This window comes from Myotis brandtii, unplaced genomic scaffold (assembly GCF_000412655.1).
Source record: "Myotis brandtii unplaced genomic scaffold, ASM41265v1 scaffold213, whole genome shotgun sequence".
NCBI classification, from domain to species: domain Eukaryota; kingdom Metazoa; phylum Chordata; class Mammalia; order Chiroptera; family Vespertilionidae; genus Myotis; species Myotis brandtii.
The window spans coordinates 165,197-178,703 of record NW_005357962.1 but is presented as its reverse complement, the minus strand read 5'-3'; the positions used below and the strand labels follow the sequence as shown (position 1 = coordinate 178,703).

The following is a 13,507-nucleotide window of genomic DNA, read 5'->3' as shown; positions in this document are numbered from 1 at the left end:
AATACATCCTGCATATCAGATATGTACATTACGATTCATAACAGTAGCAAAATTAGTTATGAAGTAGCAACGAAAATAATGTTATGGTTGGGGGTCACGACAACATGAGGAACTGTATTACAGGGTCGTGGCATTAGGAAGGTTGAGAACCACTGCTTTAAATAATTAGTTCACTGCGTGCAGTTGCGATTAGGACTAATATATAAGAATCTGATTTGCCGAAACCGGTTTGGCTCAGTGGATAGAGCGTCGGCCTGCAGACTGAAAGGTCCCAGGTTCAATTCCGGTCAAGGGCATGTACCTGGGTTGCGGGCACATCCCCAGTAGGAGATGTGCAGGAGGTGGCTGATCGATGTTTCTCTCTAATCGATGTTTCTAACTCTCTATCTCTCTCCCTTCCTCTCTGTAAAAAAAAGAAAAAAAAGAATCTGATTTACACATATCCTTTCAGAAACGCATTGGCTGAGTACAGGTACCTTTGTGGTATGCACAACCTCGGGAAAATGCAAAGAAATATGAAACTAGGCATTAGAATCTTGTGGGGGGCGCTGTACCCATGGAGGGAGGTGAACGCTCAAGTGTGTGTTTATGTAGATGAAAAGGTTCACTGTATTCCGAGTCCTTAAGGCCCCAGGAAGCAAGCTTATTAGCAGTGAGGGAACTCGGGGAATATGGCCCAGTAGGAGCAGGAGTGGGTGGTTTGGAGCACAAGGATGGTGGCATAAGCAGAGACAAGGGAATTCGTTTAGTGAAAGCCAGTGAATGTGTTCATGGGACCTGTCTACTGGTTTCCTTGTTGTGCATTTGTTTTCTCTTCAGGCAACACGGTCCCTAAGCACCTCTGAGCCTCTGCATCTGCCCGGCATTTGTTTTCTCTTCAGGCAACACGGTCCCTAAGCATCTCAGACTGCTGCATGCCGGGGAAGCAGAGACTCGCGATCGCTCCCACCTCAGGGAGGTCACAGTCCAGGGGGCAGACTTAGGTGTCAGCGTGCAGCTGGGATTATTATACCTCTTTGGTTGATGAGGAGAGTAACACTCAGAAATTCAGAGCTGTACGCTTTCCATGGCTTAGGCCGAGCCGTAACTGACTTTGAAATGCATCAGAATTCGGACCATTAGCCCCATGGCCCTCACTTCCCTAGGTTCCCACCTAGGGTTCGTTCTTATTCCCCTGCTCTGCCTGCACTTGGTGAGAAGCATTAGTCTGCCTGCTGGGGTCCCTGAGAAGACGGGTGTGCACTAATAGATGATATGAAACGGAGAATTTAAAGTTAGACTTCCTAGGATAATCACCAGCTCTCAGGATCTAAAAAGGACTATTCTAAATATGTAATTGCCACACCTGTATCCATTTATGAAAACTGTCTCATGACTTCCACTGGGATAAGGAATTTTCCTTCTCCTTGTATGTTCATCCTGCCATCCTGCCATCATTTTTGGGGAAAAGAGATGATTCTGAAAGAGAACATTTCCCAGGTGAACAAGGAGTTTCTTAGGAAACGGGACTGTCCCTCAAGCCTGCCAGGAAGTGTGTGTTTTCTAGGAGGAACTGGGTTGTGGGAATATTCTAATGCACGTGTGTTTATTTTTCTCCAAGCAGATTTCCAGCACAAGTTCACGGTCCAGGCCTCCCCCACCATGGATAAAAGGAAGAGCCTCAGCAGCAGCCGCTCCAGCCCTCCTGCAAGCCCCACCATCATCCCTCGCCTTCGAGCCATCCAGTGTGAGACTGTTTCCCAAATTAGTTGGGGCCAGAACATCGGGGGCACCTGTCCCCGACTCTGTCCAACCACCGACTGGTCCAGGCTTGCACCATCCATAGCTCCTGCCACTTCTCCTCGACAATGTGTATATACATGCACATATGTATGCAAACCTCAGCCTCCCCTGGCCTCCCTCCATTAGCTTCACTGCTGCCTCCTCTTCCTCTTCCTCATAGTCAGATACCAGCAAAGGGGTCTGTGGGTTCTGTGGGTACAGAGCGTTTTGGTGTGTGATGTAGATACAGGTTGGTACCGTGGCCTGGGCACCTTGTGCGCTCTGCCGTATTTGAGGCGTCGTTGTTTTTCTCTTGTTCATGCTTCCCAGGGAAGGGTGTTTTCAAAGTGTAGGTCCTAAGAAAACTTGCCAAGTATTTTATGATAGGCCAAATCTGGACCGATTTCATGTTTATGGCGGTGCTTATTAAAAAGAATTGATATATACACTCCTTGTAGTTCTAAAAGGTTGGATGGGATCTGGAGACAGATGGGCAGCATCCCCATTTAAAACTACTCCTTGTAGTTTTAAAGCATATACATGTCACATGCATGTGTGTGTGTATGTATATGAATGAACTAGTTTCCCTGATTTAAGAGATTTCATTAAAAAAAAAAATCCCGGATTTCTGGCTTTCCTTGAAAAATCAGATGGCTGGAACCCACGGAGGCTTCCACATGCTCCGTATTTTGCCTCAGTTCCCTCAACTGCTTATTTTTTGGCAACTGGCTCACTTCACTCATTTGTGGAATAAGCCAAGTCTCTGAAGCAGGTGGGTTTCAGCCCATGCCCAGAAGAGTGTTCTTCCTGTTATCTCTTCTATTTCCCTAGGCCCATTCCTTTCCCCTGTCCTCCTCCTCCTGACTCCCTTTTCCAGATCCTCAAAACCCTCCTTTGCTTCCTTTCCACCACTTCCCTTACAAAAATTTCTGCACTTCACACCTCCGTTGCCCCTTATCCCCACCCACCCCACACTCTAGTCCCACCCAACCAAACAAATGCCTCTGTCAGATCTGTTTGGAGCGCTGAGGGCTGGCTGGCCTGCGCTCCAGCTTTTCGTTGGACTCATGAGAAGCTAGGAAGGGTTCCCATGTCTGGTACTTTGAGAATGCTAAGTGAGAGGGGGCTGAGAACTCCATTACTTTCCTGGAAGGCTCCACGTGGGCACGAAGTTTTTAAAGAAGTGTGACTTCTTCCCAGGAGCTCCAAGTGTGTGTGTGTGTGTGTGTGTGTGTGTGTGTGTGTGTGTGTGTGTGTGTGTAGAGGCTGGTTTAGGGGGCTGGTGGGGAGCGCTGTCCATCTGTCTCCAGATCCCATCCAACCTTTGTTATTCACAGTGACACCAGGTGAAAGCAGCAAAACCTGGGGCCGGAGCTCAGTCATCCCGAAGGAGGAAGGAGAGGAGGAGGAGAAGAGGGCTTCTAAGAAGAAGGGACGGACGTGGGGGCCAGGGACACTGGGTCAGAAGGAGCTTGCCTCGGGCGACGAAGGGTAAGAGCCAGATGATGGGAGATTCTCATTTGAAGACGGGGCACCTTTAAAAACTACGGTGGGAAGTACCTTCTTCTCTATTGTGCGTTTCACTTCTTCCTCAGAAATTATGAGCTTCTCGATCTTTACAACAGAGTTTGCCAATTTCCTTTTTCCCTGGAACCGCCTATGATAGGGGCCGGCATACGTTTTCCATAAAGGGCTGGATAATAAATATTTTAGGCTTTGTGGGCCGTGTGGTGTCTATGGTAACGGCTCGGTTTCACTGTAATAGTGCAGAAGCAGCCACAGAGCATAGACGAGACCTAAGTGAAGAAGAGGTAGTGGGCAGGAGGTAGACCATGAGTGACAGTTCACCGACCGCCAGAGGAGTGCTACTCAGAGTAGCGAGTACCCTGAGGCTGAGCCAGGTAGACAGAGTTCTGCTAGAGGATTGGAATTAAACCTGGCTCTTCCCCAACACATCTGCTCAGAGGAATGAAGGAAGATAGATTAGGGGGCCCTCTTGACTGGAGACTCATCCCGAAGCTGGGGCAGGCAGAATAATCCAGTCCTGGTAGAGCAGTTAGGTAGAACTCAGGGCCACTAGAACTTCTTTTAGGCACCACCCCATAGCCACTCTGATGGGTGTGAGCGCCCCCTCTGGACAAAGCACAAAGCACGCCTTGGTGCCTTAGATGTGCTTGTGTGTGCTCTGTGGGCTTGTGGCCTAGGACTCACATTCTCCCGGTCCTTGTCCTTCGGAGGCCAGGCATTTGTAGTACACTAGTGAAGAGCTTTGTTGCTGCCCCTGAGCTCCCTGGGTTCGAATCCTGGTTCCACCATGCCTAGCTGTGGAACCTTATGTTTTCTTATCCATAAAATGGGGATTATATCCATACCCGTCTCATGGAGTTGATGGAGGAGTAAATAAGCTGATCTTTGTGAAGTGCAGAGAAGATTAGCTGGCTCATCGTAAGCAGGTGTAAAATTTGCTATGCTTCTCCCATGCTTTAATGCAATTCTATTTCATACCTGAAGAACAAACACAAAGGTTTATACTTCTTATTCTTGGTGTGAGAATCTAGAACCATGTTTTGTTTTGTTTTTACTTTTCCTAGTGTGAGTATAAGCAGCAACCTGCCTCACCCTTTCTAGTGGCTTTCTGAAGAGCTTCTAAGGTTGAATAGTAGACTTCTAGGTGCCCTCAACCTATAATTGGCCTTCGTGTTCCTCCAAACACGAAGATTTCGTGTCCAAAATCTAGCTCGCTATGTCAGATCTGAGCTGAATGTGAAAATACTTTGGTTCGTAAAGGATTGACTTTTTGAAGCCAGGCTTTGGAGATTGCTAGCTACCCTGGGATAGAAAATTTAGGGCAAACTACCTAAGCTGTGTGGACCCCCTGGAGATGGCACATTGCTTTGCTGCACTAAGTTCTACAGGAGCAGGAGCCCTTGGTCTATCCTCTGTGCCCTGGGCTGGAGAGAAGAAACTCAGTCACTCTGAATCCCATGATATTTCCGACAGTGTGATTACAGATAGGACTTACCAGGTTGGCTAAGGATCCCAGTTGTTTCTGTGGTTTCACTTCATTTAAAAAGGTGTTTTTTTTTTTTGGTCTTACTAATAAATTAAGTTTACTTTGCACTATAAAATGTTAACTTTGGGATTTTCTTCCTCCTTATATACATTTGCTCACAAAACTTTATTTTTAAAGATTTTTTTTTTCCAATCCTCATTAGAGGATATGCCTTCATTGATTTTTGAGAGAGAGGAAGGGAGGGTGGGGAGTTACATCGATGTGGAGAGAAACATTGATCAGTTGCCTCCCGTACATGCCCCAACTGGGAATCGATCCTGCAACCAAGGTATGTGTCCTGACCAGGAATCGAACCTGCGACTTTTTTGGTGTGTGAGATGATGTTCCAACAAATTGAGCCACCTGGCTAGTTTTTGTTTGTTTGTTTGTTTGTTTGTTTGTTTTTTAGAGGGGGAGGGGAGAGAAAGAGAGAGAAGCATCAATTTGTTTTTCTACTTATTTATGCATTCAGTGGTTGATTCCTCAGGGTAGATCCTGGCCGGTGCTGGGCAGTCCTTAACTGGAGATTGAACCTGTAACCTTGGCATATGGTGAGCATGAACTGACTAGCTGAACTGCCCGGCCAGGGCTGCCCTCAAGACTTTTGAAGCAGTTCAAAATATGTGACTTCATTTTTCATGATTCTCAATTCCTATCTAAGAAATAAAATGGATTCTGCCCAGTCTTGAATAAAAAAACCTCTTCAATGTCAGAAATTTTTGAGAGCCTCTATATGACAATATTTCTAAATTTGGTCCCTGTCAGCTAAAGAAAATATATAGACATAAAGCTCTATTAAATTTAGTAATGTTAAGTGAATCTGCATCTCTATATTTTTAAAATATAATAGTCCACATTTGTAGGGGAGTTTGCAGGCCCCATAGAATGATGCTGTGGCTGCCCGGGGACCTTTGTCCCAGGGACTGGGCCGTCCTGATGTGTAGCAGCTCAAGCTGGGCCTTCTTCTTAAGATCCTTTTATGGTGTGGGCTTTGCTGACCGGACAAAGGGAGGGTGGCTGGTGACGTAGCTCGAGTCCAGCCTTGAGGGGTCTCCTCTGGATATACCTGCTCCACCCACTATTGATTCTCTGTGTTCATTGAAGATCCCCTCAGAGACGTGAGAAAGCTAACGGGTTAAGTACCCCATCAGAATCTCCACATTTCCATTTGGGGTGAGTCTCATCGTCACCCTTTCAAATGTATTAGCAATAACCCTCCTTCCGTTTCCTTGTTCTCACAGTGCACCTCATAGAATCCAGCCTCGTTATTGCCAAGCTGTGCTGACCTTTTATTTATTTATTTTAAGCAGTACCATCGTGCACCTTGGGAAAATTCCTGTGTTGGTCTGACTTTACCTTGTTCTTCACTTCCCTGATCACTCTGGTTATTGGGGTTCTCCTTAGTTTTAGGGAGACCGTAGTATGTACCCTTTGGTCTTTAGCACTGGCTCTGACTATGCTAACCTGGATTTCCTTGGACCAGAGCTGGAGGCAGTGTTGTTCTAAGGTTAGCGGGCAGAAGTCCCAGGCTAGCGGTTCTAGCAGCTTGCTTATCTCTTGTGGTGTATTTTGGTTCACACCACTGGTGGCTAGAAGGTATTCTAGTTCATTGGTATTTGTGATGGCACTTGAAACAGATCTGAAGTCATGGAAAAACTTGGTTCTTCTCTGTCCCTCAAGAGAAGCTGGGAAGAGTGGGCTTCCATTGAATGGCTTTCTAGCCCCAAAATGAGAGCCACCTCAGGTTCTAATCCTGGTATCTCTAGGGCAACCACAGCACAGATTCCTGTCCTTCCTCTCATTGTCCTCAAGGGAAAGGCCAGTGCTTCTGGGCCCCTGACTCCTCCCCCCGCCCCCCCGCCAACCCCGACACACACACACACACACACACACACACACACACACACACACACACACACACACACCTATCAGTCTGTGTCTGGAGTTGCTGGCTTGCTAGTGTGAGCTGATTCCAGGGATGAAAGCGAGCTCCTGTCCTTTTGCTCTCCAGTCCCAGACAAACCGAGGGCTCGCATACAGTGTTACGTCCTCCCCACATAGGTCTGTCCCAAAGTGCACTGGGTTGGTGCAGCTGTGTTGGTTGGTTTTTGATTTGGGGAAGTGAATGGCTTTGACAGTTGCCTGAGCATGCCATAAGCTTGGAAGGAGGAATTGAGAAATGATGTGAGTGGAGCCACCTGTCCGTCTCTGCCCGCTCCTCTGCCCAGGGCCTGGCTGGCATGGCATTGCAGTGTTTCTGATATCACCCGTGTGTTGTATTCAGTGTCTGTGGATGGCTGGCCTCTCCCTTAAGATGGGCTCAGGGTAGATCCTGGCTGGTGCTGGGCAGTCCTTATTCCTTCTGTGCTCTTCCCGGCCTGCCCATCAGATCCTTCCACAGCCCTTAGCAGCATGAGAAGGGGGTGGGTCACGCCGCTGCTTTTCTCTCCCTGCAGCATGTGCGCTTTTGTTAATGAAGCAGGTGGGCTCAGTAAGGTTTGTTGCCTGTTCCCCAAGGCTCTATCGGGCTCTGGTGTCATGAAGGGAGACACATTTCCACAGGCCCATGGAACTGAGGGTGGAGTAAGGGCAGTAACCAGTATTAATAGTTTCCTCCTTTCCCCTTCTGTAGCCTCAAGTCCCTGGTAGATGGATACAAACAGTGGTCGTCCAGTGCCCCCAACCTGGGGAAGGGCCCTAGGAGCAGCCCGGCCCTGCCAGGGTTCACCAGCCTTACGGAGATGGGTAAGCATTGCCCTTGTCTAGACTCTCTCCCTGTTCCCCCAGGGAATTCTTGCCAAGCTTCTAGGGCTGTGTAGGGTCCTCAGTATTACTTCATGGGGTCGTCCCCTCTTTTACTCAAATCATGGCCCCCTACCCTCGTCCCTCTTCGTTTGCCCTATTCCCATTTCATTGAATCTTCCCAAATCACTACTGCTGCCATGGAGCCTGCCCTTGGCCTTCTGTCCCAAGGGGCCAGTCAGGGTCTCCTTAAGGCAGTGCAGAAGGGTGAGGCCTTAAATCAGGCATTTCCCTTTTCTGGGTCTATTTCCTCATATTTTAGTGTAGGATGTCCATAAAACAAGAGATGGTGGTAGAGGCTGCCGCAGTCTTCCTCTTAAGGGAGATTACTGAATGGGTAAGGTCTTCTTCAGGCTCTCTCTCAGAGAGTCATCCTCTTATTTATCTCTGTAGATTCCCAAGGTCATAGGTCAGTCTATAGAGTAGGTTGGCCTTCACCCATGGAAGGGATTCTAATCCTTTGCAAGAGTCCAGTCTTAAGACAAATCCTAGGCTGTCATTCTAGAAACCCAAGGTCCCTTGCAATTCCAAAGTGCAAAAAAATTAGGGATGTTTCTGTCTATCCATTGTTCTAGGAAACTCGCTGCTCTTCTTGTGTTGAGGGTCCCTAGGAAAGAAGTAGGAAATTGGCAGATCTGCTTCTGCAAGTAGGGACACAGGCTCTGGAATGGAGAGTGATTTCTCGCTGGTCACAGTTGAGTGTGGAGGGGTAAAGCCCTGTTGGTTCAATGCCCAGTCCCCCATCTCGCCCAGCTGACTATATGACCTCTGCATCCCTGACACTGAGCCAGGAGGCCTGGGTGGGGGAGAAGGACCAGAATCTTACTGTTGCTGCTGCATTCCTATTTTCTTTTTTTCTTTTTTTTTTTCTGATGCCTTTTATTTATAGATTCTGTTACAGTGTGTCTAAAATATAACTGCAATTTAATTGATGACAAACTCAAACTCAAATATGAGCATTCATAGATGTATAAAATTTGTAAAGACTTCTATGTAAACAGCATATTATATTCATGGCTATTCATTTATTTTGTGAAGCAATTCTTGTTTTCTTCAAAAACATAACATAATAAACCAGAGCTATTTAAATAAATTGGTGGCCTCTATACATAGGTCCTAAACCCAGGCCAGTTACTTGGCCATACTAACTTAGCTGGCCCTCGTTTCATTACGTACTTTCATTAACATTTCTCCAAAATTTCTATTTAGAACTGCTTTATTTACATAAGCATTTTATTTTAACTCTTTGTAATAACGCATTTTCTATTTCCCGTCTACTCTCAACTTCACAGAGGATGAGGACAGCGAAGGCCCAGGGAGTGGGGAAAGTCGTCTACAGCATTCACCCAACCAGTCCTACCTCTGTATCCCATTCCCTCGTGGAGAGGATGGGGATGGCCCCCCCAGTGACACAGCCCACGAGGAGCCCACCCCAGTCAACTCAGCCACCAGTACCCCTCAGCTGACGCCAACCAACAGCCTCAAGCGGGGCGGCGCCCACCACCGCCGCTGTGAGGTGGCTCTGCTTGGCTGTGGGGCTGTTCTCGCAGCCACAGGCCTAGGGTTTGACCTGCTGGAAGCTGGCAAGTGCCAGCTGCCTCTCCCAGAGGAGCCTGAGCCACCAGCCCGGGAGGAGAAGAAGAAGCGCGAGGGACTTTTTCAGAGGGCCAGTCGTCCTCGACGGAGCACCAGCCCCCCATCCCGGAAGCTCTTCAAGAAGGAAGAGCCCATGCTGTTGCTAGGAGACCCCTCTGCCTCCCTAACACTGCTGTCTCTCTCCTCCATCTCCGAGTGCAACTCCACACGCTCCCTGCTGCGTTCGGACAGCGATGAGATCGTGGTGTATGAGATGCCTGTCACCCCGGTGGAGGCCCCACCCCCGACCCCTTGCACCCACAACCCCTTGGTCAACATCCGAGTGGAGCGCTTCAAACGGGACCCTAACCAATCTCTGACTCCCACCCACGTCACCCTCACAGCCCCCACACAGCCCAGTGGTCACCGTCGGACCCCTTCTGAGGGGGCCCTCAAGCCAGCGGCTCTCCTGGCCAGCAGGAGCCCCTCCAGCAACGGGCTGAGCCCCAGCCCTGGAGCAGGTGAGTCCTGCCCCCTCCTCTCTTCTCTTTCCTGCCTTTGTGCCTTCCCCAAGGGTAGGGATGTTAGAGTGAACTCCATTCCTCCTCTGACTCAGCCAATCCAGATGGCTCATCTGTCCTGTGCCTCAGGGGGTCTTCCCTGAGGAGCAAGAGAGGCAGGTTCTAGGAAGGACCAGAGCCACGACTTGGGCTCCTGTGGACGCTGGGGCCCTGGGCCTGGGAGAGCACAGGGCAGTGCTCTGGGCCTGGATGCAGAGGGCCAACGTCAGGGTACAGGAGGCTGGGAGTCTAGCTCTGCTTGTTCCCTGCAGAAGAGATTGCAGTTACGGAAGGAGCCTGCCCTGACCTAGGACGGGTGTTTCTTGCCACCTAGCTGTGCTCTCGCCTCATTATAGCATTAGGACAGGCACACTCATCAGGCAAGCCTCCGCCCAGGCCTCCTGCCCTTCACCACTCACCCCTGACTCATGCCTGACTCTTCGGAAGTGGAGGTGTGTCCAGGTAAATTGCCGTGCTTGCGCAGAGGCCTGCCTTCTCCATCTGACACCGGTGACACCCGGGCATGCCTGCACCCTTCCTGGGTCTTTCCCATCACTAGCCCTTCCTCCCTAGAAGACCTGGGTCTGACTTGGAAGCCGCCTCTAATCCAGTAGGAGACGTGATGCAGTACTTTTCAAGGGGATTTGCCTATAAACGATCATTGTATCCGCCCATTCAGCTGTCTCTCCCCTCTTTAGATTTTTTTTTTATATAAAGGAACTCATCCTTTATTTTTTTATTGTTTTTTTAAAAATATATTTTATTGATTATTTACAGAGAGGAAGGGAGAGGGATAGAGAGTTAGAAACATCGATGAGAGAGAAACATCGATCAGCTGCCTCCTGCACACTCCCCACTGGGGATGTGCCCGCAACCAAGGTACATGCCCTTGACCGGGAATCGAACCTGAGACCCTTGAGTCCGCAGGCCGACGCTCTATCCACTGAGCCAAACCGGTTAGGGCAAGATTTTTTTGTTAAACATAAATATGTGACCTCTCCCTATATTACTCCCTTTTTTTAGATTTCTGATGCCTAGCTTTGTCCTCATCACATGTTTATTAAATGGATGAACTGGGAATGAACAGACATTTCCTTAAGTCATGGCTCAGCAAACATTTTTGGTAAAGGGCCAGATGGTCAGTATTTTAGGCTTGGTGGGACATACAGTTTCTGTTGTAACTGCTCACCTCCGCTGCTGCAGTGGGAGAGCAGGCAGTAGATGTGGCTCTGTTCCAATAAAACTTTATTTACAAACACAGGTGGCTGGCCTGTGAGTTGTAGCTTGCCAGCATCTGCCTTAAGTCATTTTATTATAGATATCACCCCCATATGTCCCATTATTGTTGTCAGATAGAGTGACCATGGTCTTCTAGTTCACTGTTGTATTTTCCAGTGCCTCCCAACACACTGCATGGCACATAATAGGTGCTCATTAGCTACTTGTTGTTTGTGTTATCCCAAGTGAGTAGGGCCTTGGCAAGGTGGGGATGGAGCAGAGTGTACCTGGCCCAGAAACAAGGGGCCCTCATCTGATGCCTCTCCCTTTGTCTTTTTGACCAGGAATGTTGAAAACCCCCAGCCCCAGCCGAGACCCAGGTGAATTCCCCCGTCTCCCTGACCCCAATGTAGTTTTTCCCCCAACCCCGAGGCGCTGGAACACACAGCAGGACTCTACCTTGGAGAGGCCCAAGACCCTGGAGTTCCTGCCTCGGCCGCGTCCTTCTGCCAACCGGCAACGGCTGGACCCCTGGTGGTTTGTGTCCCCCAGCCACGCCCGTAGCGCCTCCCCGGCCAACAGCTCCAGCACAGAGACACCCAGCAACCTGGACTCCTGCCTTGCTAGCAGCAGCAGCACTTTGGAGGAGCGGCCTGGGCTCCCAGCCCTGCTCCCGTTCCAGGCGGGGCCGCTGCCCCCCACCGAGCGGACGCTGTTGGACCTGGACGCAGAGGGCCAGAGTCAGGACAGCACTGTGCCACTGTGTAGAGCTGAACTGAGCGCACACAGGCCTGCCCCTTACGAGATCCAGCAAGAGTTCTGGTCTTAGCATGGAAAGGCTCAGGGTGGGCAAGGGGGACGCAGAAGGAGATGGGGGAGCTGGCTGGCACAGCCCTTTCTCAGAGTTGGACCCCTGAGATCCAGTCCCACTTCTTGCACTGATAATGCACTTTGAAGACGGAAGGGATGGAAGCAGAGCCACTTCAGAGGGTCCCTGGCCCTGCAGGGCCTTTTACCTGTGTCCACTGGAGGGGCTGTGGCTATCAGCTCTGGCTGTAGGGGAGGGGGGTACGTGCATGTCCCCCACCCTCCACAGTCTTCCTCGCCTTTAGGGTGACCCTGCGATGTCACTCAGCCAAATCTGTCTGCTGCTCCCTCTCCTCAGCCCCCTGGGTATGCCCAGGGCCTGTCCTGGGGGCCCTCTGTTAGCCCTGAGTTCAGCCTTCCCAAGCATCAGTATTGGATGTTCTGTGATTAATTTTATTTCTCTTCCACATTCTTCTCCAACACCCATGAATCAGAATCTTGTTTGATGTGAGCTTTTCTGTGTCCTAAGCCCTTCCATGCCAGCTGGGGGACGGATGGACCCGGCACTACCTCCTTGCACTTCCAGGTGCCCACCTATTTATTTGAGCCTGCCCGTGGTAGGGGAGCTGCCTCAGTGAGAACTGGGGGCGGGGAGGGTGTTAGGGAAAATACAGTTAGCTGCAGTAAAGAGGGTAACGGAGTCTGTCCGTCCTTGTTCCTTTTGGCACCCATCTCCTCCCTGGGGTCCAGACATGGTCAGGCCAGGTTCTGATACAAATATAAGCTCATCCCATGACCAATTTCTTGGGATGCCAGAGACCAAGTTCCTCCGTTTGTCCCTTTTGTTGTCTGATCTTTATGTGTCATTCCCTTCCCGCGAGCTTTCCTCCAGTCCCTGGAAATAGTGGACTTTGGGTTCCGTATTTGGTTGGTAGATATCTCTGCATTGCACCAGAATAGCATATGGGGTGGGGGTGGGGGTGGGGGATCCTCGACACTGGGGGTTGGAACTGGGCAAGGGTGTTCCTTCTCAGCCAGGCCATCCACTCTGAAATGCCCGTGAAGTAAAACAGAGCCCTTGTAGTACCTTCCGTGAATGGATGAGTGCGGCGGTGATGATTGTAAGGTGCTCCGTGAGCCACCGATGTACAGTAACCTCCAAGTCCCAGGCACTGGCCACTGGCCAAGGCTCTTGTCTCTGTGTACAGGTGGCCCCAGTGCTGGACTCTGGAGCCAGGTAGGAAGGACAACAGTGGCCAACCCTGACTTTTCTGGAATTTGATTCCTTGACTTGAATGTTGAGCTTCTTCTGGAGCTTTCTCTTGCGCATCTTCACTACTCCACTCACTCTGAGGCCTCCTGTGCCTGTGGGAACAGTTGTCTCTGAGTGGGGAAAACAGCTTGATTGGGAGTAGAGTCCTTAGGTCCTGCTCCTCCCCCCTCAAGACTCTGTGTGTTGCTCCACCGCCTTTTATTGTGGAACGTTCCTCTGGAGATGTTGGTGGCCAGCCTGCAGGCTCCTTGCTCTTGCTGCCTGAATGTCAGAACGGGGAGAGCGGTGAAGCAGGTCCAAGTGATAGATATGGTCACTGCTCTCTCTCTGCACCTGTGACAGACATCCTGCCGTGGGGATGGCTTTCAAATCGTTCCTTGTTTTATGAGCCCACTGGCACTTTGGTTCAAGGGCCCCACCTAGTCTTGGCTGGGGCGGCACTATTGGTTTTGTGGCCCA

At 49.9% G+C, this 13,507-nt stretch overlaps 1 protein-coding gene across 2 annotated transcripts in view; it reads left to right on the top strand.

Annotated features, from left to right (window-relative positions):
• The window catches only part of MAP3K9 (mitogen-activated protein kinase kinase kinase 9), a 67,888-nt gene extending 55,293 nt beyond the window's left edge, over window positions 1-12,595 (top strand). For both annotated transcript variants that reach the window (XM_014539284.1, XM_014539283.1), the window contains 6 exons: window positions 1,604-1,726; window positions 3,099-3,252; window positions 5,918-5,986; window positions 7,446-7,558; window positions 8,908-9,711; window positions 11,313-12,595. In XM_014539284.1, the coding sequence (XP_014394770.1) occupies window positions 1,604-1,726; window positions 3,099-3,252; window positions 5,918-5,986; window positions 7,446-7,558; window positions 8,908-9,711; window positions 11,313-11,797 (1,748 nt within the window). In that variant the 3' untranslated portion in view covers window positions 11,798-12,595. The remainder of the gene's footprint in view (window positions 1-1,603; window positions 1,727-3,098; window positions 3,253-5,917; window positions 5,987-7,445; window positions 7,559-8,907; window positions 9,712-11,312) is intronic.
• Window positions 12,596-13,507: the final 912 nt, after the last annotated feature.